Source organism: Lutra lutra, chromosome 11 (assembly GCF_902655055.1).
Source record: "Lutra lutra chromosome 11, mLutLut1.2, whole genome shotgun sequence".
NCBI lineage: Eukaryota > Metazoa > Chordata > Mammalia > Carnivora > Mustelidae > Lutra > Lutra lutra.
The window spans coordinates 62,210,602-62,237,928 of NC_062288.1; the positions used below are offsets into that span (position 1 = coordinate 62,210,602).

A 27,327-nucleotide genomic window follows, 5' to 3' on the forward strand; every position below is an offset into this window, starting at 1 on the left:
CCAGTTCTAAAACCTCTCCATCCTAAGCCCACTTCTAGCAAATCTCTGCCCCTGGCCCTAGGCAATGGCCAATCTGCTTTCTAGCTCTATTAATTTGCCATTCTGGCTGTTTTGTATAAATAGAATCACACAAGATGTAGTTCACATCTAGCTCTGTAGAGTGACTTATACTTTAAAAGCTACCGAAGTAGTTGGCTAAAGGAACCAGTGGAAATGTCTTTTGAAAGAATGATCACAGGCAGAAGCATTTTCCTTTGCTCCTGGGGAAGGAAGCAGAAGGAAGTGGGAAGGGGCAGGAAGAGTAAGAAGCTAACAGCGGCCACAGGTATCACAGGTATCCACAGCCCGGCCGCAGAAGGGCTGGGCTCTGACCCTGCTGGTTGGCCTGGTTTCCCTGCAAACATGCCCCTGATAGTCTGGGACACTGTCCTCTGTTTCTGTGTTCAAGGTCACACTGGATTCTTTAAACACTGGAGTTGGGGTCCTTGGTGCTGGGTATTATACAGCCAACAAATGTCTCAAACTAGTGAGCACAGAGACATGCAAAGAAGGCTCCCCAGTCCCCAGACCAAATCATGGCCCCAATTACACACGCTCACAGCAGCCTGAACTGCTCTTGTCCTTGTCACCATGTGCAATCATACATTTGTGTGACCACCTACAGCTGGGCCTCCCGCACCAGCCTCCAAGCTCCCTGAGAGCTGGAACCATATGTGGTCTGCTCCCCATCATACCCCTGGCATCCAGCACAGTGTCTTGGCACGTGGTGGGGATACCATCAATACTTGTTGAACGAATCAATTAGCTGATGCAGTCCCACTGTGCTTTGGAAATGGCCACTTTTGGCTACTGGTTTTGGGACTGGCTTCATATTGGGTTTTCACTGGCTCTTGGACTGGCCACTAGGGGTGAGAGAAGAATACTTTGCCTAGGATAAATTTTGGAAAGATTTTTTTAAGATTTTATTTATTTATTTGACAGACAAAGATCACATGTAGGCAGAGAGGCAGACAGGGGGAGAGGAAGCAGGCTCCCCGCTGAGCAGAGAGCCCGATGTGGGGCTCGATCCCAGGACCCTGAGATCATGAACTGAGCCGAAAGCAGAGGCTTTAACCCACTGAGCTACCCAGGTGCCCCTGGAAAGATTTTTAAAAGGAATTCGTGCCACCATTAAAATGTCTATGTGGGGTGCCTGGGTGGCTCAGTGGGTTAAGCCACTGCCTTCGGCTCAGGTCATGATCTCAGGGTCCTGGGATCGAGTCCCGCATCGGGCTCTCTGCCCAGCAGGGAGCCTGCTTCCCTCTCTCTCTCTCTGCCTGCCTCTCTGTCTGCTTGTGATCTCTATCAAATAAATAAATAAAATCTTTAAAAAAAAAATGTCTATGCGGGCGCCTGGATGGCTCAGTGGGTTAAGCCTCTGCCTTCAGCTCAGGTCATGATCCCAGGGTCCTGGGATCGAGTTCCGCATTGGGCTCTCTGCACAGCGGGGAGCCTGCTTCCTTCTCTCTCTCTGCCTGCCTCTCTGCTTCCTTGTGATCTCTCTATGTCAAATAAATTATTTTTTTTTAAAGTCTATGTGTCCAAAAGGGAAGCAAGCAGAAAGTCAGAAGAAAGGCTATTCCCACATTTCCACAGGCCTCTAAGTCAGACCAACTACTTGGGATCAGTTCAGCACAGCCCCCAGCGGCACTTGGATGACGGGGAACATAGCACCTGGGCCCACTGCCCGATGTGGGGGGCAGAGCCAACCATGGCGGACCATGCCTTCATGCCCCGCTGAGCCCACACACCACGGCATTTCCAAACCCCAGGGCTTTGCCGGCCTGGTGTCTGCAGTCCTACCCTGGGGGAGCGGACTTATACCTGGGTCGGTGTTGATGACAACTTTGCTCTGAATGAGCTCTGAGGGGGAAAAGCCAGTCTCCGACAGCCAAGGCCTGAGATCCACGTAAGCATCTGCGAGTTGCTGGAGCACGTAGAGGAGGAACTCAGACACCTCCTCGCCCTTGCTCTGTGCCAGGTCCAGAATTTTGCGGACCTAGTGGTGACATAAGCATGAGGGGGTGAGCAAGTGCCTGGGAAGTCCCCCTACCAGAAAGGCTCACATGCAGGGCTCCAAGTTCCTACAACAGCCTTAAGCTTGACCGTCCCCCCAGAGGTGTGAGATGCTACCTGTTGAAGGCCTAGAATCTGTGAAGGGGACTCCCCCATAGTAGGAAATTAAGCCACACAGCTCTAAGAAGCTGGAGGCTTCCATGAACCTCCAAGTAATAAGGTCAGACTCAAAAATGAGAGCTGTGTCCACCCCTGGAATTCTCCGGTCTCCTGTCCCTCTTGAGCCAACACTACCACTGGCCAAGAATGAGTGCTGCCGAGACAGTGACTACACAGGTGGAATGAGGTGGGGGAGCATGCTGGGCCACATAGCAAGGTACTAACTGGCCCCCATGATGTAAGTTAACCCTAAAAAGGCCCTTTTGTATTATTAAAAATGCAGGGGAAAAAAATCACACAAGTCAGCTACTGTGCTCCCCCCACATCCCAGAAACCCTCTAGTTTCCCCGGAGCTTGGCAGGATCACATTACAGACAAGCTCTGTCACTCCTCCAGCTAAAGAGGTTTGGGTCTTGCCAATTCTGTTTTTCAGGAGAGGACACAAAGCTAAAAGGAAACTAAGGGCTGTTAGGGAGTTCCACAGTGGTGGGTGCAAAAGTCTTTACTGTGGACCCAGCCTGGGAGGTGTTCGCTCCCAAGCCAGAGGCAAACTGTTCTGAGTCTCATCCAGCCTGGAGCAGCTCCCTGGAGTTTAAAGGCACTGAATGAACATCACTGCTAGTGTTCGAAGGTCATTTAATTTTTCCCTCCTCCCAATCAAAAGTGGACTGAAAACAAGTGGCTTGGGAAGCGATACACATAGCAAGGAGAGCAGCGAGGTAAGTGAAGTCTGCTGTCCACGCGAACGCAGAAGTAGAATATATAATTTTGTCATAAGCTGATGACTCAGGTGTCTGTCCTATAAATGACCCCAACGGGAAATCCCACCAATGTGTTAAATGCCCAGAGGTCCTCACTCAGGCCCCCCGGGAGAAGCCCCTTCCAGCAACCAAGACACACAGCCCGCCAAGGCCAGCCCCTGTCATCAGCACCTTGTCAGGCTGCGTGGGGCAGGCACCCACGATCTCCGCATCTTCAGAAGAGAAGTAGTCATTCTTCAGCAAGTTGTCCACCAGACACTGGGTGTTGCGGATGTGGGTGACCAGAAGTTCCCGATGGATTTTCAACAATTTAACATGGGAGTGAGACTCAGATGAGATTACTCCCGCCTCACTGTGGCCCTGCTTTTCCATGGCTGAAGGAGCAAGCGACTACTTTGCCCAAACTCATCTTTGGCTACAAGTGTCTTCCTGGCAGAGGCCAATCAGCAGCCAGGACGCCCGCCTCACTCTCGTGCTGCCCCTGAAGAGACAAACAAAATCACCAAGGAAGCAAATGCCATGGGAAAGCTCCCCCACCCCCTTTGGTCCTGGAATTTATGTACTTCAAGCAGGAGGAGTCATCACTCAGTCAGTTAAGCATGAGACTCTTGACTTTAGCTCAGGTCATGATCTCGCCATCGTGATATCGAGCCCCACTTCGGGCTCTGTGCTTACAATGGAGTTTGCTTGAGATTCTCTCTCTCCCTCTCCCTCTGCCCCCTCACCCATGTGCACCTTGTTCATTCTAAAACAAAAAATTAAAAAAAATATATTAAAAAAGGTGGTGATCTGAGACATAGTAAAGAAAAAATCATAACTGAATTGTTTCTGCTTGTGGGTTACATGCCTAGGGATGGTGGAGGGTGGCCAGAGGTAGACAACTCTTTCATACAGCAAAACTTATTATCTTTTAAATAATAAAAAAATAAAAGTGTGCCTTAATCCCAGCCTGGGATAGAGATAAAGGTATATTATCTTCCATAAGAAGAAACTGGGCACATCCAAAATTGGGAGCAGAGAAACCATGGTTGGTTGTGGGGGAATTGAGGCTTGGTGGGAGAGAGGGTCTGAGCCCAAAATGGCCTGAGGAGGGAGACAGTTCAGCAAGAAGTCTCCTGTGGTAGCCAGAGCCCAGGAACCTGGGAACAGGGACGTTTCTGTCACTCTTGCCCATTCCGGGTTGTGCTGTAGCTGTCCTATACCCCTCACAGCTATCCTCACACCTCCAGCAAAGTCTGCCATATACTTAGACCCTGGGGAATTTAGGAGGAACAATGCCACATGTGGAATAAAGCAGGACAGAGGGAGGGCAGGAGGGAAGAGGACGTGGACTTCCAAGTGGCAGATGATCAGGAAAAGCCATCTTCCTGGAAATCCTTGAAAACCTCATGTACCTGCTGAACTTCCTGTCTAGGTAGAAATGGGGACCCAAGCCATTTTATTTGGGTATTAAAAACTAACTTGAGTTCATCTGCACTACCTCCAAATCGCACTGATTTCCTTTCTTGTACCATTAAGATCCTTCAGCCACTTCTCCACTCATCCTTATGTATATTAAATGGGTCATTATCTTGGAAGTAGAAAGGCCTTGAACTGACCACTTTGTCCCTCATTTTGGTAGCAAAATTCACACACCCCAGAGAGATAGTTTTTAAACTTTTTTGTTGAGCCCCACTGCCCCCAAAATGATAGACTTCTAAACCCTGTCAGTGTCATTACTGTCATTAGCTCTTAAAAGCCCACATCTGTTAATAGTCAAGTCTACAGGTTCTGGAATTTTCCCAAGTCACACATGAGTCTCCTGGTCTTTTGCACACATCCATTTTTCCCTTTTTAAATCTATCCATTGCTAAACATTGCAAGCCTTACAGAAATTTCTCAGTGGGACCCCACACAATTATTTTCCTTTTATAACCTGAGTAACCAAGCAAGAGACAATACAATTTAACATTCTAAGCAAGAAGAAGGCAAGACATCCTTACCGGGAAGAACTTTCAGGGATGGAAATGACTGCTTAGTTACTATTACTAGACGTATGTTTGCCTCTTAGATGTTAATTCAGCCTTTTCCACCGGGGTCAATTATATGACCTATTTTAGAATCCAAAGCTTTAGAAAACTGGCTCCCTGAAGGGCTACCAGTGGATAATATTAAATTTAAATTAAGGTTAATGATACTTTTAACTTTTCAGCATTATTCTTTGAGGTAAATCAAAATATTTTAAAACAACTTCCTCTTCTGAAATCTTCAATTTCCAATTTCTTTCTGGAATCTGCAAAATCGGAAAAAAAAAAAGAGACAGTTTTCTCTGAAAATACTACTGTAATTTATAGTAAATGAACAAAAGCAATTGATGATGGGATAGTTTTAAATCCAGAACTCTAGGATGTTGGTCTTCTCTGTACCTTCCTCCTTTAGGACAATGTTTTCTAAATGTCACTTGGGCAACATGTTCACATATATTTTTTTGGCCATAATTGAGTCCTACCTGTACTTTATTTGCTTTACTTTGTGCTTTAGGTGGACTGTTTTATTTATTTTTGTTTTTTCATTTGTTTCAGTTGCAGTATAGTTAACACACAATGTTATATTCATTTCAGGGAGACACTGCAGTGATTCAGCAATTCTGTATGTTACCCATGCCCATCACAGCAACTGTACCCCTTTAGTCCCCATAAATGGACTATTTTTAAAACTCAGATTAATTTTTAAGGAAATATTATTTTGCCCATCATTTTTAATAAATAGAAAGCAACACCAAAGTAAATTCACTGGAAATAAAACCCTGCTATTATATCCCACCTCAACAGCACTGCCTGGGAAGATCCAAGGTCTGAGGCCTGTTTGTTCACAGAAGCATCTGAGGGTGTTAAAGACATAGTAGCACAAAACCGAGACTTTCTTTGCACTGAACCTTCATCCGCAAGAACTAGAAAGGGAACTGCCCGCCTACTTCACGAGTCCGTGTCTTGCAGGCACGGCTGCTGAGCCGGAAGAAAGCTTGAAATGGGGGTTATGTTTCATCTGTTCAAACGTAATCCACGTCCATCCTGTTTTACTCACAGCTCGTCTCTTCCGAGCCTGTGACTCCCACAAAAATCAGTGATTCCGCCCCTCTGCCTGCCCATGGTAACCTCGCAGACATCTCCAGCTCTTGCCATCCAAGGCAGAAACCTCCGTCTCCCGATTTACAGCTACCTAAGCAGAGCAACAAATCGCATGCCAGCCTACTGGCAAGGAGGCTGTTGCTCTATAGTTTCCAAAGTCCCAGTCTGAGATTTAATCAGATTTGCAGAATTCACTCAATTCAGCAGGAAACTTAAGGTATGGATGATGGAAGAGGAAACAGAAAGCTGAACCTGGCCCAGTAAACAGAATCCTAGGGTAGATCAAATCTACATCCTGGGGCACCATAGAGAAATTCACTTCATGGACATCTGGTTACCATAATACCAAACAGAGCCAGGGATCTCCTGGCCCTGACAGGGGCTCCATTACAGTCTTCACCTGGTAAAAGGTAGGTCTAGCTAGTGAAGACGATCAAGTTGTCATGTCCAGGCAAACAGAAGGCCAATGCTGGGCCGAAATCAGGTTTGGTGAGCTGGACCTGCTCCAGTGACCGGGGCTCTCACAGGGCAGTGGTGTAGAGTGGAGAGGACTGAAGGTGGGGATCCTGGTGAGGAAGGATCCAGGAAACAACCAAAAAAACCCCATTAAGCCAATGAAGATGACCAGAAAACAAGACCCATCACAGATTGAAAGAAGATGATAAAGCAGAGAAATGAAGCAGAAAAGGTCAGGGGAGGGCTGGTCTACCACCTAAAGCCTTCTCTTGAGACAAAGGCAAGTGAGGGTACAGCCTATTGGTGTTCAGGTCAGGGAGCCCGTTGGGAGCTGAGGGGTTAGATGGTACCCCCAACCCCTCCTCTTCTTCCCAGCTTTCTGATCTGCCCTCAGAGAAGTTTAGTTCCCAGGTAACAAATCTCAGGCTCAATCCACCACCTTAGGCTCCTTATGGAGATCTGTGCCCAGATTCCATCTTGCAATTCGATCCTCTGAACTAAATATAAAGTCTGCAGAGCCTCCAAAAAAGGCTCAGGGAAGCTTCTCTGAAGAAAACAAAGCCAGAGGGCAGGCATTCCAAGGAAAAAAGAAGTAGAGACAGGAGAGAGACTCTGTAAGACTATAGAACACATTATTGAATAGAAATAAAGTGCAAGGAGCACCTGGGTGGCTCAGTCATTAAGCATCAGCCTTCAGCTCAGGTCATGATCCCAGCGTCCTGGGATTGAGTCCCACATCAGGTTCCCTGCTCAGTGGAGAGTCTGCTTCTCTCTCTCCCTCCCTTTGCTCCTCTCCCTGCTCATTCTTGCTCTCTCTCAAATAAATAAATAAATTCTTAAAAAAAAAAAGAAAAAAGAAAATGCAACTATGTGTGTAATCCAAGATTTCCTAGTAGCCACATTAGTAAAAGTAAAAAGTGAAAATTTTTTTCATGTTTCATTTAACCCATAAATTAAATATCTTACTTCAATATGTAAAGAGTATAGAACTAAGTGAAACATCTTATATTCATTTTTTTCATACTAAGGCTCTGAAATCCGGTGTGCATTTTACACTTAACAGCACATCTCAGTTTGGACCAACCACACATCAAGGGCTCAAAAGCCACCTGTGGCCAGTGGCTACTGTGTCGGACTGTGTAGCTCCTGAGCCACCACTGGAAGCTGCAGCAAGAAGACATCGGAGCTCCTGCCCTCTCCCCACCACCATCTAGCAGACCAATGCCAGGAAGGACTCTGAATTAGCTTTTCAGATTAGTTTCTCAGAAAGACGATGAGGCAGGCAGTTAAAGAGGTGAGATCACAGACTGTTCTGTGAACTCAGGAAGGAAAGAAGTATCGCACCTACTGGTTTATAGTCAGCATACAATTACTTTCAACTATTAGATAACAAATTCAAGCTTTGCACACTTGAAAAGCTTAAAAAGAACAATTTCTTGTCAAAGAATCTTTGTCAAAAATGCCATTGATGGTATTGTGAGACAAGGACTTCCATACACCGTGGGTAGGGCTGTATCCTGGAGAAGACCATCTGGGACCCCATTTAACAGTATGTATCAAGAGCCTGTGAAAAGTTTGATTTCGTAACTTCCCATTCTAGAAATCTGCCTTCTGCAAATATTTCCCGTTCTAGAAATCCGCCCTCTGAAAAGATTCAGAGGTTCTGGCAATTTTTTTTTTTTAAAAAACAAGTTTCTTCTACTTCTAGTTGTGATACAGTAGTTCATGACTTCTACAGAGGCCAACGATAGGTGAACTGATCAACAAATTGGGGTACATTCATACAGTAGAGCACTCTTTGATAAGAAATATGAAGGAAATACAACATGAATATCACAGATATTATGCTGCATAAGAGAAACAAGACTCAAGAGAGTACATAATATATGATTCCATTCATATAATTCTAGAAATCTGACCCTGAAATCAGAACAGTGGTTTCCTGGGGTGGGGGAGGGAGAAGACAGGAGAAACAGACTCCATAGGGAGATAAGAAGAATTTCTGGGGAGATAGAAATACTCTTTATCTTGACTGAAGTGCTATATATAGGTCACATATAGTGTGTACATATATAGAAATGAGTTTTTCAGGTAGAAGAAAAATGATCCTAAGACAAAAACAAAATGAGAGCAACAGAAAGTTTAATGTGAGTAAATAGAAATGTGTATTGACTGAACAAAACAATACTGATATCTTGTCGAGTCTAAAATATATGCAGAATTAGCATGTGTAACAGTAATAACTCAAAAGGTGGAGGGGAGGGGTACCTGGGTGGCTCAGTGGGTTAAGCCGCTGCCTTCAGCTCAGGTCACGATCTCAGCATCCTGGAATCGAGTCCCACATCGGGCTCCCTGCTCAGCGGGGAGACTGCTTCCTCCTCTCTCTCTGCCTGCCTCTCTGCCTACTTGTGATCTCTGTCAAATAAATAAATAAAATCTTTAAAAAAAAAAAGGTGGAGGGGAATAAATGGACTTAAAGTGTTCTAATCTCAAAGCACTTTCTGGTTCTAGGCAAAAATATGACTTTGTTTTATTTTATTTGTTCTTTTAAGTAAGTTCTATGCCCAGCATGGGACTTGAACCCATGACCTTGAGATTGAGTCACATGTTCCAGTGACTGAGCCAGCCGGATGACCCAGTATTACTTTGTTTTAGACAGTAATAATTCAAAGGTCAGATTATTATCTCTAAGATTGCCACTAAAAAAACAGTAAAAGAAACATATACAAGACAATAGAAGAAGGAAATGGAATAATAAATACACTTAATTCTAAAAAAAGACAGTGAGATAAAAAGGTTAAAAAAAAAAAAGCCAAGACACACATAAACCAGACAACAGATATAAATCCAAAGGTATTAATAATTCCATTACATGTAAATGTACTAAATACTCCAATTATAACACTTAGCTTGGCAGACTTGATAGAAGAATACTACGTGTTGCCTAGAGAGACAGATCTTAAGTAAAATGATGGGGTTTCATTCATTTATTCATTTCCCCCAAAAGGAAAAGAAATATAAGGTATGCCCTCACCAAAAAAAGCAAAGCTGGCATAGCTATATTAAAAATAAAGAATTTAAGGGCAGAAATGTTAGTAGAGAGAAAATCAATCCTATAAGATGATACAAATATTTTAGTTTGTATGCACCTAGTAACATTGTCAAAAGAAAGCAAAAATTGACAATCATAAGAGAACTAGACAAATCCACAATCACAATGGGGGAGGGGTTTAATACATGACTCAGAGTAACTAAAAGAACAAAAAGAACAAAGAATTAGCAAACAGTAATGATATGGAGAATCTGAACAGAATAACAATTCTCCCAACTGACATCTATAGAACACAAACCCAACAGCTACAGAATGCCTAGCATTTTAAGTGCACGTGTAATATTAGTCCAAACTGAAATAACATAAGTTCTTAACACATTTTTAAAAGCATTTATTTATTTGACAGAGAGAGAGATAGTGAGAGAGGGAACACAAGCAGGGGGAGTAGGAGAGGGAGAAGCAGGCCTCCCGCTGAGCAGGGAGCCTAATGTGGGGCTTGATCCCAAAATCCAGGGATGGTTACCTGAGCCGAAGGCAGACTCTTAACGACTGAGCCACCCAGGTGCCCCTCTTAACACATTTTAAAGGACTGAAATAATTCAGAATATATTCTCTGACCATAGTAGAATCAAGCAGAAATAAAAAATAAAAGGGGGGCTCCTGGGTGGCTCAGTGGGTTAAAGCCTCTGCCTTCAGCTCAGGTCATGATCCCAGGGTCCTGGGATCAAGCCCCACATCGGGCTCTCTGCTCAGCAGGGAGCCTCGTTTCTCCTTTCTCTCTCCCTGCCTCTCTGCCTACTTGTGATCTCTGTCTGTCAAATAAATAAATAAAATCTTTTAAAATAATAAAAAAAAAGATACCTAGAAAATCCCCAAACAACTGGTCAAAGAAGAAATAGAAGTTAGAAAATATTTTGAACTGTATAATAGTGAAAATACAACATATCAACATTTGTGGGATATAGTTAAAGAAACCATAGAAACTTATAGACTTCTATGCATACATTAGAAAAGAAAAATAGGGGCACCTGGGTGGCTCAGTCAGTTAAGCATTTGCCTTCTGCTCAGGTCAGGATCCCAGGGTCCTGGGATTGAGATCCACATCAGGCTCCCTGCTCAGTGGGGAGTCTGCTTCTCCCACTGCCTGCTGCTCCCCCTGCTTGTGCTCTCTCTCTCAAATAAATAAATCCTTAAGGAAAAAAGAAAAGAAAAACAGGTGTGCCTGGGTGGCTCAATCAGTTAAGGGTCCAACTCTTGATTTCAGCTCAGGTCACGATCAAGACCTGCATCTGGCTCCACGCTCAGTGTGGAGCCTGCTTAAGCCTGATTAAGACTCTCTCTCAATCTCTCTCCCTCTGCCCCTCCCCCACCCATTTTCCTCCCCCTCCAAAAAAATTTCTCAACAAAGTGGGTTTGGAGGGAACATATGTCAACATAATAAAGGCCATATATGAAAACCCTGCAGCAAACATCGTACTCCATGGTGCAAAACTGAGAGCTTTTCCTCTCAGATCAGGAATTTATTTAGAACAAGCACATGGTCAGTGCAGGTCCCTGTGTCCTCTGGCTGCCCCCACTCTCTCCTTCGCTGGCCAGCTGCCAGGAGAAGTTGGAGGGGAAGTAGGTGAGCTGTAGCATGAAGCCACACCTTCCAGGGAGCACCACTGCAAGACAGTCTTATGGGCGCCCTCCAGGCTGAAGAGCATGGTGAAGGGAGTAGGCCTGCCCACCGAGACCTGAGCATCATTCGTTTGTTCATTTATACCCCTTGTGCATAAAGGCCACTGTCCCCTTGCCACCAGGGGGCACACGGACAAGGCAGACAACATCAACAGAAACCTGGCAGAACACCAAATGCAAGGAGAACAAAACAACTGGAAAATGGAGGAGACCAAGCAAAGACTTCTGCCTAAGGTGAACTTGGAACCCAAGAATGGTGGGAGGTCTGCATTAGCCAGAAGTATGTAGGTGGCCGGGCGGGGGGGGGTTGAGCTGAGTGGGGCGCTGTGGTTGACCCATGGTCAGAATGCTTGTGAAGAGCTCACAGGGACACATGGGGCAAAGGATTCACTTAGAAAGGAGTCCCATCTGGGAACAGAGCAACCGGGGCTCCTATGCGGAGACTGACCGACTCCTGTTCCCCTTTCATTCCCTGCACCTTGGCAGGGCCCTTCCCCAACACTCAGTTTCACTTTCTAAAGGATTTTGCCCCGTGCTGCTGCTTTCTTCCTTCTCCACTATCCCCAGGGACCCTGAAAGTAAATGTTCATTCTTTGTAATGGAGATGCTAAGATAAAAAGCACTGTATTAACATGTTTTATAGATGTGCCTTTTTATGTTTTAATAACTTCCCTCAAGTATAAAAGCAATTTATCTGTTCACTGTGGAAACATCAGGAGATGCTGTTACCATTCTGGAGTATTCCCTTTCTGTTTTTCTCTATGTACAGTTATGCCTACACCGATCTTTTGCTTGCTGGCAATCATACCATATACATCTGCTATACCCTTACCATTCCCTTGTTTCTAGGTAACTGGCAAGGTCCTCTTTGGAGTTGCAGAAGCTAGTTCCTGACAGACACTTTTTGTACTGGGTTTTTATTTTATAAAGGAGAGTAAGAACCACCTGCCACTCTTTGATCTTTTAAAGCCCTCTGAGAAATTCTACTTGCCAAACTGGAGGATCAAGGATGACGCCCAGTGGCAACACCGTCCCTGGCCTGGGTCAGCCTGGCTGCCTGAACCCCCTCTGCAAATCCAGCTGCCCCCTTCTGAGGCCAGTCCAGTCAGCAGGACAATGTGCTATCACCAACAGGACCCACGGGAGGACCACGGGGGACGGGGTGGGGGGTGGGGCACTGGGAAGACTCCAGGAGGCTGGCCTCCTGCGTCCTTCTGCAGAGGTCTGGTGTCAAGACCTCCTCTGCAAGGTGGCCCCAGCAGGATCCAGAAGGATCGTCACTAACACTGAGTGAGCCCTTTACTGGGGGCCCTGCATACAGCTAATGCTTTCCACTCCCTGTGAGAGATACAGTAACGCAGGGCTAGAGGTGGTCTCTGGAGCCAGCCAGGCTGAGGGGCCCAGCGCTTATCAGCAAGTTAGCCACCCTCTCTGTGTCTCAGTTTCTTCACAGGGACAGTCCCTGTCTCAAAGTGTTGCTGGAAAGACTTAGTTCATATTCAAAGTGCCTGGACTGGGCATCAAGTAAATACTAAGTAATGATCATCTGATTTAATCTTCTCTATTACCTCACTCAGTTCTTAGGGACAACACTAGGTGGCAGAGGTCATTGTTACTGCGGACTTACAAATGAGGAAATGGAGGCACACGAGGTTAACGATCTTCCCAAAGTCACAGAGTTTATAATCTGGCAGGACAGATGGACAGAGAAAGAGATTTCAAATGTGGTGAGTGCACCAAGAAAGCAACGAAGCCAGAACACCAGGCTGCATCTCCCCACCGGGCTTCCTTCTGCCCAGCCGGAGCCCTCTGTGGCTGAGGTGACCAGGACTAGTGCTTAGAACCCCTGTCTCTTAGGAGCAGGCCTGCCCGAGAGTGGAGACCTCAGCGTCATTTGCTTAGAATGTGAGATGAACTGGGTCCCAATAAACCCCAGCACACAAGTCCTTGGTCCAGGTAGCCCATTGCTGAGGGACCCAGTCTCCTGGGTCACCCACCCAAGGGTGCCACCCCTGCTCCCGTACATCTTTATAATAAACCTCTCTGAACAGAGAGAGCCTCAGTGTTATCTCTGAGACACTGAGTTAGATGCTGGTAAACACGTCCGCTCAGCAGCAGCTCTGCTCTGTGCAGAATCACCCAGCAAAGCTGGGCTGCAGAGGTCACCCAGCCCAGAGTATAGCTATGAATGTCAACCCCCAGGATGAGCAGAGAGAATCTGGCTTCCATCCCTACTGACATGGCCTAGATCAAGAACAAAAACCTCAAGAAAATCATTTCCCATCCTCTATAATGACCTCATGATTTCTCTCTTTTCTTAGACCCCCAGTTGCTGGGAATCATCATTCATCCTGGGCCTGAAAGAGAGCAATTTCAGAGTAAAGGACACAGCTTTCCACAAATTGGTGTTGCAATACAAGATCCTTAACAGATCTGAGGCCTAGTCCCTCAAGCATTCTTGAACAATGCAGCAGAGGCTAACTTAGCGTTATAGCCCAGAGGGTTCTCAAGGGTGAGCTCTGTGGAGTCAGGCCATTCTGCCATTCTGCAAGCATTTCTGCTGCGGACACTTGCCACATGGAGACCGGAAACAAATACAAACATGAGCAAAAACAAAGCCAGCTTGGCTGGCACCAGGTGCTCTGGAATCCGGCCAGGGCTCCGAGCCTCTGCACTTAGGATGACCCCCCTCGCCACCTGCCACCACCCTCCCCTGTCCCCCTACTGCCAACTTCTGTTCATTTCTCGAAATGTGAGTTTCCCAAACAGGCTGCTGCTCTCTGGAAACCTGGGAGGCTACCGGAACAAAAAGGTCAATGGTTTTGTACGTAGAGAGATTGGATCAGCGTATGGGATAGGATTTCACGGACCATGGAACAGTTTAGACTTGCCTCCTGCTTCCTCGCAAAACAGCACAGTGACAGAAGTAGGTGGCTCGCTAAATAGTTTGGACTCGTGGGCGCCTGGCTGGTTCTGTCAGCAGAACATGCGACTCCTAATGTCGGGGTCGTGAGTTCAAGCCCCACGTTGGGTGTAGAGATTGATTAAAAATGAAATCTTTAGGGCACCTGGGTGGTTCAGTCAGTTAAGCATCTGCCTTCCACTCAGGTCATGATCCCAGTGTCCTGGGATCGAGCCTCCTGTCAGGCTCCCTGCTCTGGGAGGAGTCTGCTTCTCCCTCTGCCCTTCACCCCCGCTCGTGCTCACTTGCTCTCTCTCATAAAAATAATTTTTTTTATAAATAAATAAATAAAATCTTTTAAAACCAAACAGTTTGGACTCTCTTCCTAGGTACCAGGCAGGGTTACACTTCTGTTTCCCTTTGAAGTCCCTTGCTTGGACTCACGAAATGTGAACAGAAGTGGCAGGAGTTACTCCGGGCGGGAAGCTCCCGGCCTCGGGGCAGCGGGTGTCAGCCTGCCACTTGTCTTCCTCCGATGCTCTGACCAGCTCCTTCAAGATGGCAGCTGCTCCGTCCGCCTGGGCCCGGAAGTCATGGCAGTGAGGATGGGCACAGTGCGAGCAAGACACAGACCTCTGTGGTCTGAGCTGCTGAGATCTGGGGATTACCTGTAACCGAGCCCAGCCTGACAGATACCATGCTTTGGGGCAAGAAAAGGATACAGCACGTTAGGAAACTGAGGTCCAGCGGGGTGCAGGGAGTTGTCACAGGCCAGACAGCTGGCTGGAGGTGGAGAGGAGGCACAGCACGGCCCTCGCCCTCCCTTCACGAGACACCAGTTTCTCGAAGACAAAATCCCGTGACATTAAAGACCACCTCTAGTAAAGATAAGCCGAGATAAGTCGCTATAGTCATTTTTTGGGAACCATAACATCGACTCCAGTTATTAAGAGTTTAATTAAAATAACACACCATTCTCTGCTTGCCTCTGGCTCACAGTCACTTATTTAAAAAATACTAATGTATTAAAGGGGGGGAAGACACACAAGGAAGTCACGCATACTCTTGACTGGGGCTAAGGCGGCCGCGTCTGGTTGCTACAGTCCCATACCCTGTCATCCTACCAGCCCCAGAACCACCGCACCTCAGCCCGGCCACCGTCACCCCGACGGTCAGGACGGTCAGGTATGAACCGTCATCAGCGATGAAAGACAGTATGACGGAGCTATATGTACTAACACAGGATGATCTTCAAGACATAGCATTCCTTGAAAAATGCAAGTTGCTGACAGAAATAGAGATGTAACATTTATATAACTCGCTCACATCCCCTGCCCTGGAGACACACATAACACTCTATTTTCTACTAGCATACATCTATAAACATAAATGCAAAGAAAACTACCTGGGAGAGGACATACTCTATGAGAATAGAGATTACTTCTGGACAGGGAAGGAGGGCATCAGTATTTCATAGTACTTTATTTGTAATGTTTTAACTTTTCAGAAAAAGAATATACACTTGCATAATTTAAAGTTACATTAGAGCCTTTTCATCTTATTTTTTTTAAAGACTTACTTATTTATTTTAGAGAGAGAGTGCGCACGCATGCATGCATGTGGTGGGAAGGGGCAAAGGGAGAGGGAGAAACCCAAGGCAACTCCAGGCTGAGCATGGGGCCTGATGTGGGGCTTGATCCCATGACCTTGAGATCACAACCCGAGCTGAAACCAAAAGTCAGATGCTAAACTGACTAAGCCACCCAGGAGCCCCACTTTAGAGCCTTGTTACTCATCAGAGCATCTCTGGCCATTTTGAGACAGGTCAGTGAAACATTCTCAGCAATCACTTTGTCTGAAGGACCTCTTTCTTTTTTTTTTTTTTTTTAAAGATTTTATTTATTTATTTGACAGAGAGAGATCACAAGTAGACGGAGAGGCAGGCAGAGAGAGAGAGGGAAGCAGGCTCCCTGCTGAGCAGAGAGCCCGATGCGGGACTCGATCCCAGGACCCCGAGATCATGACCTGAGCCGAAGGCAGCGGCTTAACCCACTGAGCCACCCAGGCGCCCCAGGACCTCTGACTTTCAACTCAAAAAGCCCATCCCCCTAGACGGAAAGGCCCTGTCCCCATGAAATGCAATGACACTTCGCTGAAACCAAACGAATTCAGATGGGCCAGTAGAATTCTTTCCGCATACCTGTGAATAAATGAAATGCTTTTAGTTTGGTGAAATATCACAGTCATGCTGACAGGTCTGTGGGTGGAAACAGTTTTATTTTGCCTTCCATTTGGTAGGAGGCTGTCCACTCACAGTATCGCCACTAAGTCTGGTTCGAAAGAAGGAATCTAAAGGGAAAATATCAATAATCTTCACACAAAAATTACAGAGCAAAACAATCAGCAAAACTGACTTTCAGGTAGATTTTTTTCAATCTTAGGACCTCAAGCAATACCTTATTGAAGAAATGCTCCATGATTACAAAATACTTCACTTCCTTTAATCTTTTTCCCTTCCTTTTATGTAGCACAAACCTCCGCACAGTTTAAAATACCACCTCAAGTCCCTTCTGGGGAGTGATTTGACTCCAAGTGATACTTTCATTTTGATGGACGATGCCAAAAGGACCTCAGATTTTCCCACCCAATATCTGCTTCCCACCCAAAAGGTATCATTACCAACGAAATCATTTTAGATTCTTTCTGACCATGAAGGTCTAACCAGTGAACACCATCTCCAGCAGAGCCCCAGGCTGCCATGCACAATATGGTTGTCTAAAACTCTCACTGCCACAGACCTGGACCACAGAGGTCAGTCACTGACGTCAGGTAACAGACAACTGGTAGGTAGTTATTGAATTCAGATTTAAGAGGAGTTCAGTGAAGTCACCATTCCCTGCCTACTCCAGAGATATTACCCAGATTATAAAACATCAATCAGAATAGACCCTGACAACCTGATGGTAAGCCCCAGCAAAGCCTGAACCCTGCCCCCCACGCCCATGAGCAGGGAGGGTCAGATCTGAATTTCCTCAAGGAAATCTCTCCTCTCTTGGGTTGAGATTCATTTTGGTGACTAGGATCCACAGCCTCCTCAGACCAGTTTTAAAATGATGAAGATCATTATACTGTGTGTGTTGGCTTGAAGCACCTGGATACTCAAGGTGCATGACAAGTGGGAGGACTCACCCATCCCAATGGCAATCTCACAGAAAGCGAGTGCCCAGCATATTTCCACACAAGATCGGTAAAGCAGTGCAGAGAACACACGCAATGGGTCAGCTCAAATTGGCTCCCACTTTCCCTGCTGCATGATCCAAAAAAACTCGAGTTCAGTTACGCTCCCAGGCTTCTGACAGGAGAGAAGCACAAGCTGCCATTCTTTAATGGGTCTATGTCTCTCTCTCTCTCGGGTTTGCTGTTGTTTCATTTTTCTTCTTTATTTTTAATTTCTAATTCTGGAAAACAAGCCGACTCCTGTTTCCCTCTGTCATACCAGAAAACTACTGACAGTTGTCTCTGGAGAAAAATGGAGCAGATGGATGAGGCTACAGTTCTTTGAAGCGATTGAGCTCCATTAACACTCATTTACTGTAAGTATCTGAAAGCCCTTAATCCCTCAGAATTTCAAAGCAGATGCAGAAGTCAGTCAATGTCTCCTAATCTCCCGTCTCTTCCTCCCCATCCTCCTCTCCTTCCATCTATTAGGGTTTCTATCTTCCTTTCTTGTGAAAGCGCCACAGGATTCCAGATACAGACACGAAATCACTGCCTACGAAGGAAGGAATGCAGCCCCAGCTGATGTAAGCACTTGGGACGGGAGGGACGCTGATGAAATGCAGACATCCCATCACACTGTCCGGACCTTCTGGGAAGTCAAATGTCTGACACACATGCCTCAGAGTCAAACCTTCTGGTCAAGAAACCCTGTGGGGAATGCACGCAGAGCCAGCCCCTCCCTTCTCTGCTGGAACCACGGACTTCCAAACTGGAACATAATGTTGGTCAATGTCCCCATTTTAGAGATGAGGAAACTGAGGCCCAGGGCAGGGTGGGTCAACCAGAACCAGAACCCAGATCTCCTGGCAAGGAGGCAAATGCTTCTTCCGTGTACTTCTGGTCAGAAGAGCAGCCTGGGCTGCAGCAGTTCATCCCCTCCCCCACCACACTCTCCAGCAGGGACGGACACCTGTCCAAATGGGGAAGGGTAAGGCCCCTTCACCCTGTTCGCCCCCAAGCAGTTCCTGCTGGGAACTCCTACAGTACTTCATTCCCATTTCTCTCGGAGCAGAGGGGTTTTCCCTTTTCTGACTTCTCCCTTCACAGTGATTGACAGTGACAGGGAAGGGCCAAGACTCTAAACCCAGCTTATCTGATTCGCATCACCAGCTGTGTGATTTGGACAAAGGACACCACACCACCCTTCTGAGCTTCAGTCTTCTTACCTGCAAGGTGCAGATAATAATAGCTCCCATGGCCTAAGACCACGGAGAGGGTTCAATGCGCGAACACACACACGGTGTTCAGAACAGCACTGGTCCCACCGTAAGCACTTATCACAGCCAAGAAGGGAGACTAGGCTAGGACTTCAGTCTGGCTCACCCTGAGGCCCAGCATCTGACTGAGGGATGGTGCCTATCTGGTTCATCACCGAAGCTCTAGAACACAGAGGCTGCCAGAGAATGGAATGGAGTAAATGGATCGGGCACAAAGCCCAGCTTAGATCTGGGGCTTTGTTAACATGCACTGAATGACTGTGGATTTCCAGAGTCCACACTCTCACTTAGGGGAGGTCACTTGCTAAGTTTATTAGCGGATAAACTCAGATTTGCAGGCACCAGTACTTTCTCTTGCTTGAAGGCATTTATATGATCTGCTGCCTTAAAAATTTCAATCAGAGCTCAGCTCGCAACTTCAGGGCATGGTCTATGCATAATTTCGGCACAAAATCACGTATGCTTTGTGACAATGTCCCCCACGATGCCTTATGGGGCTGATGTGCAAGTGTTGATGGATATTTTCCTAGTGTTATCCAGGTTTTGAACCCCAAAGTTCCAAAATGCCCCCTGCTTGGTATTCATCTCTGAGGGGCCAGTGAACAGAAATAGCTCAATAAAGAAAGCCAACAGAGCCTCGAATCAGAGATGCAGATCTGGAACTCTGTAAGTGGGTTTGAGTCTGTAGGCAGAAGAGGGTATCCATTCCGGAAGCCCCAGGACATCTGGAGATGGCATTGAGAGCCAACACAGAAGGTGTCTGGGGCTTCTCAAAGGAAAGGCACTCTGTCAGAACAGAATATGTTCGTCACCTCAGAGGCTTGAGTTGAAACTTGACCTTGCGTAAATAAACACTGTTGACTTCTGGCCAAAACACTTAGCTTGAGACTCTTACTCACCCCACTTGAATGTGCAGCCACAGTCAGAACCACCCGGGACACAAATCTACCTGGAGCCCAGACACAGGGTATCTGGGATGTATGCATGGTGGCCCTGAGGGGTGCTGAGAGGTTGGGAAGATGCCAAGTTCGCCCAAGAGGCAGCAACACTCAGGGCCTGGGACCTCCAGAGGCCTCACCCAGTGTGCCCCATCTTAGGGAACAGACCCACCCACCAGCTGAAATACACCTGGCCTGCCACGGTCCCTCACTCTGTGACCTCATGACAGCATCACAGGAGCATGGAGAAAGGGGACAGTGCAGACCCCCCAAAGCAAGCTGGCATGCCATGGTGAGGTCTCGGCCCCTTCTGGTTTGGAGGCTTTTTCTGTGACCTGAAAGCTCCAAAGGAAGAATTTTTTTCCAAACCCTGTGCCTTTTAAATGTGTGCCATTTTCCTTGTTTGATGAACAGGGTGGAGAAGGCACCTCTTTCAGGACTTTTGGGCAAAAGCCAGAGGGACAGCAGTCCAGCACAAAAAACTGCCCTTGGCTGGGGGGATGGGATTCCCAGCATTTTGCTCCTGCAGATGTGGATGCTCGGACAACCACCCTCCTGAAGAGCCTCTGCTCTTCAAGGCCTTTTGTTCCTGTTCCTAAGGAGCTAGAAAGGACTGGAATCCACCAGCACCCACCCACAGAGGCTCTTGCTGAAGGATGCTGGGGCCTAGGAGGTCCACATGCATTTACACATCGGCCCCAGAGTACCACAGAGCTGGTGCTCCAATTCCTGGCTCAGCCCTCTTTGACTTTATACTGAGCTTTCGTTGATTCATCTAGATATTGAAAACCATCATTTCGGTCTCCAGAATTGTCTCACACATTAAGACAAGGTTCATAAAGCTTAACAAATAGGGGTTGCTAATTATCTTTTTCTTACAGATTACGAACAGAAAAGGCAGGGGGAGAGACGATCTCCTCGAGGCCTCAGTCTTTTAGAATAAAATCCCAAATCCTTTCCAGCCCAGAAGGCTCTGGTTGGCCTAAGTTCAGTTCATTCTTTAGCTCTCTCTGCACGTTCACCAGCACACCTGATGCTTTCCAGCCTCTGAGCCTTCAAACACACCGTTCGTTCTCTGTGTCTGGGACGCTCTAACTTCTTTTCATCCTAAATCCTGATCGGAAAGGCTTTTTCTTGGAAAGGCATATCCCAGACTTCCTGAATCCTAATCCAGCTCTGATATTCTGTCTCCTGACATGCTGTTGTTTTCACTTATAGCACTTAGCCCAGTTCCCGAACTATGTACGGATGTCCCACCCCTTCCTCCTCTGCTAGCCTGCCAACTCCCTTTGGCCAGGCGCTGGGTCTGTTTCATTCACTGCGGTCTCCCAAACATTTTCAGAGACTCCTGGCACTGGCAAGGTCTTGTGATAATATCTGTTGAATTAATGTGTTGAAGAATTGAAGACCCCATGAGCCAGAAGGAACCAGGAGCTACAAAGAGCTTTCTAACAGCCCTCCATACCAGGCTGGCAGGCCAGCAAAGCACTTCACACCCAGAGGAAAGCCAGAGAAACAGCTGCCGCCTCATTCTCTGAAAGGCCAAAGCGTCCACAATGCCCTCGATGGAGAACCTGCTTATCCAGCCCATGCTGTGCTGGCTCAGGCCAGATTTGGGGAATCTGGAAGATTGCCAGAAGAGGGAAGACAAGTAAGAAACGTCTGAAAAGGCAGTCTACTGGGAACGGGCCCTGCACTTTCAACGGGATATCCTTTAAATACTGTTGTGCCCACCTCAGCTCCATCTGGAACTTCCAGGCCTCGTTTCTGTCTCTCCAAGTACCCTGCACAACGGTCTGGGGGAAGGCAGGTTTTATCACACCCAGGCTAACAATCTCCATGCACGGAGAGGACGGGTTTCTCCAAATGAACACCATAACCCATTCGAAGAACAGCAGTCCAGGCAAGTGTCAGGGCCCCCCAACCCCCATCACACCCAGTGGATCTCAGCTTTGCCGGCGGAAGCAATGGGTGAGATTTAAAAGCTGCAGATCCAGGGTGGGGAAGGAGTACCACTTTCACTTCATAAGCAGGAAGTTCTCTGGGAGCTGGGGCCCTGTGTGAGAAACAGTTCCTCAAGGACAGGAGGTGAGCATGGGGAAGTAGAGGAGGGGAGCAGAGGGAGGGGCGCTCGTGGAACTCTGCTTGCAGGGGGTGGGGGTGGTGGGGTGTGGTAACAGGGTCCTGCTTCAAATCCCAGGTGCAGCGTTTACTATCTGTTGACTTCAAGCTACTTATTTCATCTCATTGTGCCTTAGCAATCTCCTCTGTAAAATGGGGAAATGATAACTAGCCCAGAGGGTTGGGGGATCAGGGTTGTGCACAGTAAATCCATGTAAGTAAATCTGTGTAAGTGTTAGCACTACTTAGGGTCTACTGAATCAGGTGTATCGCCATTTCATCAAGCCCAAATCAATCCTATCAGGTAGGTAGAGTTTTCCCCATTTTACAGAGACAAACACTGAGGCTCGGTACCTTATCCAAAGCCACACAGCTCAAACAGGGCAAGACCAACGCTCCAACCCAAACAATCTTCATCGTCAGTATCATAATAATTACCATTTCCTGAAAGCCAGGTGGTGTGCTAAGCACTGTACATCCATTACCTCGTCAAATACTCAAAACCACGGTAAAGAAAGATTGCTTGTAACTATTGGACAAAGGAGGACACAGGGTTGGAGAGGTTCAAGATCTTGGCTGAGGTCACACAGTTAAGGAATAAAGCAGGGGCTTGAGCTATGAGTTCCATAGTTTTTCTCCATTTCTGTCCTGCCTGTCTGTATTTGTTCCAGATGGCATACCTCTAATTGAAACCATCGATGTGCCTGAATCCCTATTAACTGTAAAACACTTCCTTGATAAATGGGGTCCATGAGTGGCTCCATCCCAATGAAAGAGCCCACTGTCACGAACTGTATGAAGTAAGGACATCCCCAAAGAAAAGCCTAGCTTTCCACCAACTTCCTTCTAGAAGGTTTGGTTTGGGGGTCATAAGGAGCAACTGGGGGGGGGGGATGTGTTAAAATCAAGCACGGGGAGTTCTTAGTCATGAGACAAATTAACCTTTTGGTACTTAGAACAACACAACTGCTCTTTTCCAGTAAATCGTCATCCGCTCACAGCTCTTCTGCCATGGAAGGATTTTCCCCAGCTATGCAGGACTGCCCTACCCAGCCGCAAGTGGCTCTGAAAATATCTACAATCCTCCCAACTGTATTCTGCCCCTCATCTGCCTGGTGACAAAGACACAGAAAGAGGGCAACTACCAACATCCTGAAACAGAATATAGTGTTTTATTAGAATACTATGTTTTATTAGAATACCAACATACTAGGGCTCCTGGGGGGCTCAGTCATTTAAGCATCTGCCTTCGGCTCAGGTCATGATACCGGGATCCAGTCCCATGTAGGGCTCCCTACTCATCAGGGAGTTTGCTTTTTCCTCTACCCCTCCCCCCTGTTTGTGTTTTCTCTCTCTTATTCTAATAAAATAAAAAAACAAAAAAACAAAAAAAACAAATAAATGTCTCACTCTTTATATTAGCTCAGGTCTTGATCTTGGGAGTTGGTGTTCAAGCCCCTATGCCAGGCTCCATGCTGGGCACAGAGCCTACTTTAAATGAGTGAATGAATGAATAATGAATGAATAAATTAAATATGTACCTACTAAAATCTGAAGCTAATCTGGTGCTCACTTTGCAATGACTGGGGCCCTTAGGATGATCTCTTTATTAGTCCTTTAAACTATAGTTTTCTCTAATTTGAGGAAAAGGACTACCCAGCCTAAGAAAGTCCAAAATGGTAGTTTACTAGACTATCCTTTGGATTTTAATGAAGTGCAGCACAAAATCTCTTTGCTCGCTTTACAGCAGCTGGTCCCTGCGACAGCACTAGAGCACCAGGATGCCCTCAGACCGTCATTCCCCCAGATGTGGCTGGCATCAGAGGCCGGGGCAGGGCAGGCAGGAGTGGTGGCGAGACTAGCTTGACCATCTCTGCGACATAAGCTCTGCCCACAGTTTGGTCTGTGGCCATTCTAGATAAAACACAAGAATAAGAATTCCAGCCAGGAAGCCTTGCTTTGACACACTTTACAGCACTGGGTGAAAACCATAAGTTAATTGAAATGGCAGTGACTGTTCACTGCTTACTAGAAGAGGCAAGTTTGGAAAAAACACTTGCTCTCAATGAGCATTTGATGCATCAAAGACTTTTCCTCCAAACAAATTCAGACTTTGTGGATGGATGAAAGGAGGCCCTTTGTGTGGGACTTTGCCCAACTTGACCTTGCCCAGGACTTCTAGAAAAGAACCAAATATCTATAGCTTCTGCATGACAAAAATTCAGCACAAGGAAAATTTTAACTTTTCTAATTTCATCTTGCCTAAAATCCTCCCAAAAGAGAATCGTAAAATAAATTGGTAACTTAGACCTCAAATCCTAGACTTAGAGTTTGAAGAAATATTGAACTCTTTTCTTCGGATAAAAAGACAAGAATTTGACATGCATGTTTAAGCAAAAATCAGCGATTGCACATATACTGCGAAAACACTTGATCTTAATTTTTACACATCACTGTTTATATTACTGACGTCTAAACAGTGCTTCTGTTACTGTAAGCGATCCTGATGGTGACACACAGAGCAGGTCCCAGGGTGAAAGGTCCAGCCGGGATGTTGGCAATGACCATTGTAGGATCTGGGTTCCCCTTCCCAAAATTCCTGACTGTTCTTGGTCACTGAAGAACAATTCACTGTCCCTAGGCCAAGAATCAAGAGGAAAAACAGGAGCAGCCTGCGTGTTGTATGGGGACGCTGCCAGCAGGAGAGCCACATGTATGTGCCCACGAGTGTGTCTGAAACCCTACAGACAGCCCAGCTTTCTCAGGAGCCCATTTGTTGTCTCTGCAGCAGCTGAGTGGAAAAGTCTCAAGATTAAGGACTGCTTTCTTTTGTCAAGAAACTCATTCCCTTCGTGTGGAGTAAAGCTCTATTCCAGAGCCCTCAATTAGCCCTGGGGGCAAAGGGTGGGGGGAACTGCTGGCTTGAGATTCCAGACCTCAAAGCAGCCCGAGGTCCAAGGGGGAAGAAACCCTCCCCTTAGCAGGGCAGGAGAAGAACAGCGGAATGTTGAGGGAGACAACTTCTGGACAAGTATTCCCCCACCCCGGTTCATGGCTGCATTAAGAAAACAGGTGTCAGACACAAATAACCACAGCTCACAGAGCACCTGCCATTTGCTACACATTATCTCATTTAACTATATTATTCCCAGGACAGAGTTATTATTTTTATCCCCAGTTTTCGGGTAATTTACCTAGGGGCACATATCACAGAAGTGACAGAATCTGAATTTGGGTCCAGGTTGGATGGACTCCAAAGCGTTGAACTTCTTTCTCCACTCCACGAAAATTAAAAGTACTCTTCTTAAAACGTTTAAAAGTCCTTTCTTCTACCTCTGGGCTGTTGTTTGTTGCAAATACACTTTTTTTTTTTTTTTTAATCTGCCCTGCACACGCGGTAGAAGTCTGTGTCTTGTCCAATGGCCTTGCTTCTGGGGTTATAGCTACTTGGCCCCAACATCTCCCCCTCCCCCAGATGAGGAAGGGTCCATCCTAGGAAATTTAATCCTCTCATATTCACAGTAGGATAACCCTTTGCTGGATATGGTATAACCCACATGGAAGGCTTTCAGAAGGAAACCCTGTGGCAAACACACCTGGCCTCCCTCTTAAAGCAGATTACCCAGAAGCTGTTGAGGCCATGAGTGTACGGTTTCCCCCAATTTCATGTCAATGCAGCAATGGTGTCATCTTCTGGAATGCAGAACCAGGGGGGAAATCATAAGGATCAGGCAGTCCTTGTTTTTCACAATGGGCCAAAAGACTGTGCGAATACACGAGGTTTTTTTGAACACGCTATTCACCCTGCCAAGCAGTCTCATTCCCCTTTCTGCGGCTCAGAAAGCCGGAGGGAAGCCGGCTGCCTGGTCCCCAAGACCACGCAGGACACGAGTGCAGCGGGATCCGTCTGAAGCTGGACTCCATCAACGTCCCTGCCTGCGGTCTTTCCACCTTCCTTGGCAGCCATCCTTTATTTGGGGATTGGTTTTTCCTAACCCTGGCTGCACAATGGAATCACCTGGGGAGGTCAAACGCTCTAGAAGCCTGGGTCCTACCACAAGGAATTCTGATGTAATTGGTCTGGGATGCGGACGGGGCATTCTAAGTTGCAGGCCGGATTTAGAAATCCCCTAACGAGGGATCAGCGATTCCGCAGACGCCGAAGTTGATCCGTTTGAACTTTTCCTGCATTCCTCAAACTGCATTTCTCCTCCTTGTCCCACCCGGAGCTCTCCCAGGGGGAATACTGCATTCCGTCCACAAACAGGATCCCTCCTCTCTGCGCCTCCCCGCAAGCAGCGCCCAGGACCCCAGGAAACTTCTTCCCGGTGCGACCATCCCCAGTCGCTGGAACTTACTTGGGCTTCACGTGTGCAGACCTCGCAGCAGCTGGGAACCAGAGCGAGCGGAAGTTCGGAGCGCGGGAACCGAGGAGCACCGAGGCCCGAGAGCGCGGGGACCGAGGAGCACCGAGGCCCGAGAGCGCGGGGACCGAGGAGCACCGAGGCCCGAGAGCGCGGGGACCGAGGAGCACCGAGGCCCGAGAGCGCGGGGACCGAGGAGCACCGAGGCCCGAGAGCGCGGGGACCGAGGAGCACCGAGGCCCGAGAGCGCGGGGACCGAGGAGCACCGAGGCCCGAGAGCGCGGGGACCGAGGAGCACCGAGGCCCGAGAGCGCGGGGACCGAGGAGTACCGAGGCCCGGGGCAGCGCCGAGGCCGAGGAGCTCACGGCACTGGCAGCTGCGGGAGGCTGGGAGCAGGAGCGGCCGCGCCCCGGCCCGGAACGGGAACTGGCCGGGAGGGCATTGCCGGTCGAGCCCTCTCGCCTGGGCTGGCAGCGCCGAGGGGCGGAGGCGGTTCGGGCGGACGAGGCGGGGTCGGCGCTGGGGCCGCCAACTCGCGGGCAGTCGGGAGACGCGGCGCGCGGAAAGTGGCCGGGAGCCCCAAGGGGCACTCCCCGCCTGAGCACGAGCAGCAGACCACCGCGCAGGGCCCAGTGAGCGGGCGGGAGCCTTCGCTCAGGGGTGACATGCCTGGGAACTCAAGGCGCCAGTTGGGCCACGGTGGCCTGAAGCCCAGCAGGCCAGCCAGTCCCCTTAAAAGTACCACCCCCGATCCTGCAACCAGAGGCGGAGCGTGGGTGCCACGGTGCAACTTGTTAAAGTGGGACACGTGCGCCTGGTTAAAAAGGAGCTCAAAGTAATCAAACTTTACAACAGAGCATTTACTTCGATTTATACTTTTAAAAATCTAAGGCTTTCTTCCTGTTCTTAAATCTGTTCTTGGCAGTGTACATTTTATACTGTATACATTAATCAGTGATCCCCAATAAAATAAATTTTAATAAATTTCCCCAATAAAATATTTTTAAACGTTTTAATTTTTAACGTTTAAAAAGGGAAGGTCTGCACAAGACATACTGATTCTATAAGGTGTCATTCACACTAAAATGCGTTCAGTCTTGTAACCACAAATGCTCTTGAATATTTAAGTTCCTACCAAAGGCTGCCTTCTGAGAAAGTACGTTAATAACTCAAAAGTAAAACTTTGCAAATGTAAAATTGATGGGATACAAAGGGCAACTTGTAAACACCAAAAT

The 27,327-nt window shown here is 47.3% G+C and overlaps 2 protein-coding genes across 7 annotated transcripts in view; one reads left to right on the forward strand and one right to left on the reverse strand.

The window, feature by feature from the left end:
- Positions 1–26,187, reverse strand: part of NOD1 (nucleotide binding oligomerization domain containing 1) — a 69,168-nt gene extending 42,981 nt beyond the window's left edge. For 4 of the 6 annotated variants that reach the window (XM_047694814.1, XM_047694820.1, XM_047694817.1 and 1 more), the window contains exons 1-4: positions 8,807–8,865; positions 4,958–5,247; positions 3,147–3,456; positions 1,864–2,038 (exon numbers count right to left, since the gene is read on the reverse strand). In XM_047694814.1, coding sequence (XP_047550770.1) covers positions 1,864–2,038; positions 3,147–3,347 — 376 coding nt within the window. In that variant the 5' untranslated portion in view covers positions 3,348–3,456; positions 4,958–5,247; positions 8,807–8,865. Of the gene's footprint in view, positions 1–1,863; positions 2,039–3,146; positions 3,459–4,957; positions 5,248–6,038; positions 6,162–8,806; positions 8,866–26,085 lie in introns of those variants that run through there. The other 2 variants (XM_047694815.1, XM_047694816.1) reach the window with 2 other exon arrangements.
- LOC125080508 (translation initiation factor IF-2-like) lies at positions 21,172–26,728 on the forward strand. The gene is made up of 3 exons (XM_047694373.1): positions 21,172–21,257; positions 25,568–25,668; positions 25,995–26,728. The coding sequence occupies exons 1-3, from the start codon at positions 21,172–21,174 to the stop codon at positions 26,726–26,728; spliced, it is 921 nt and encodes a 306-aa protein (XP_047550329.1).
- Positions 26,729–27,327: the final 599 nt, after the last annotated feature.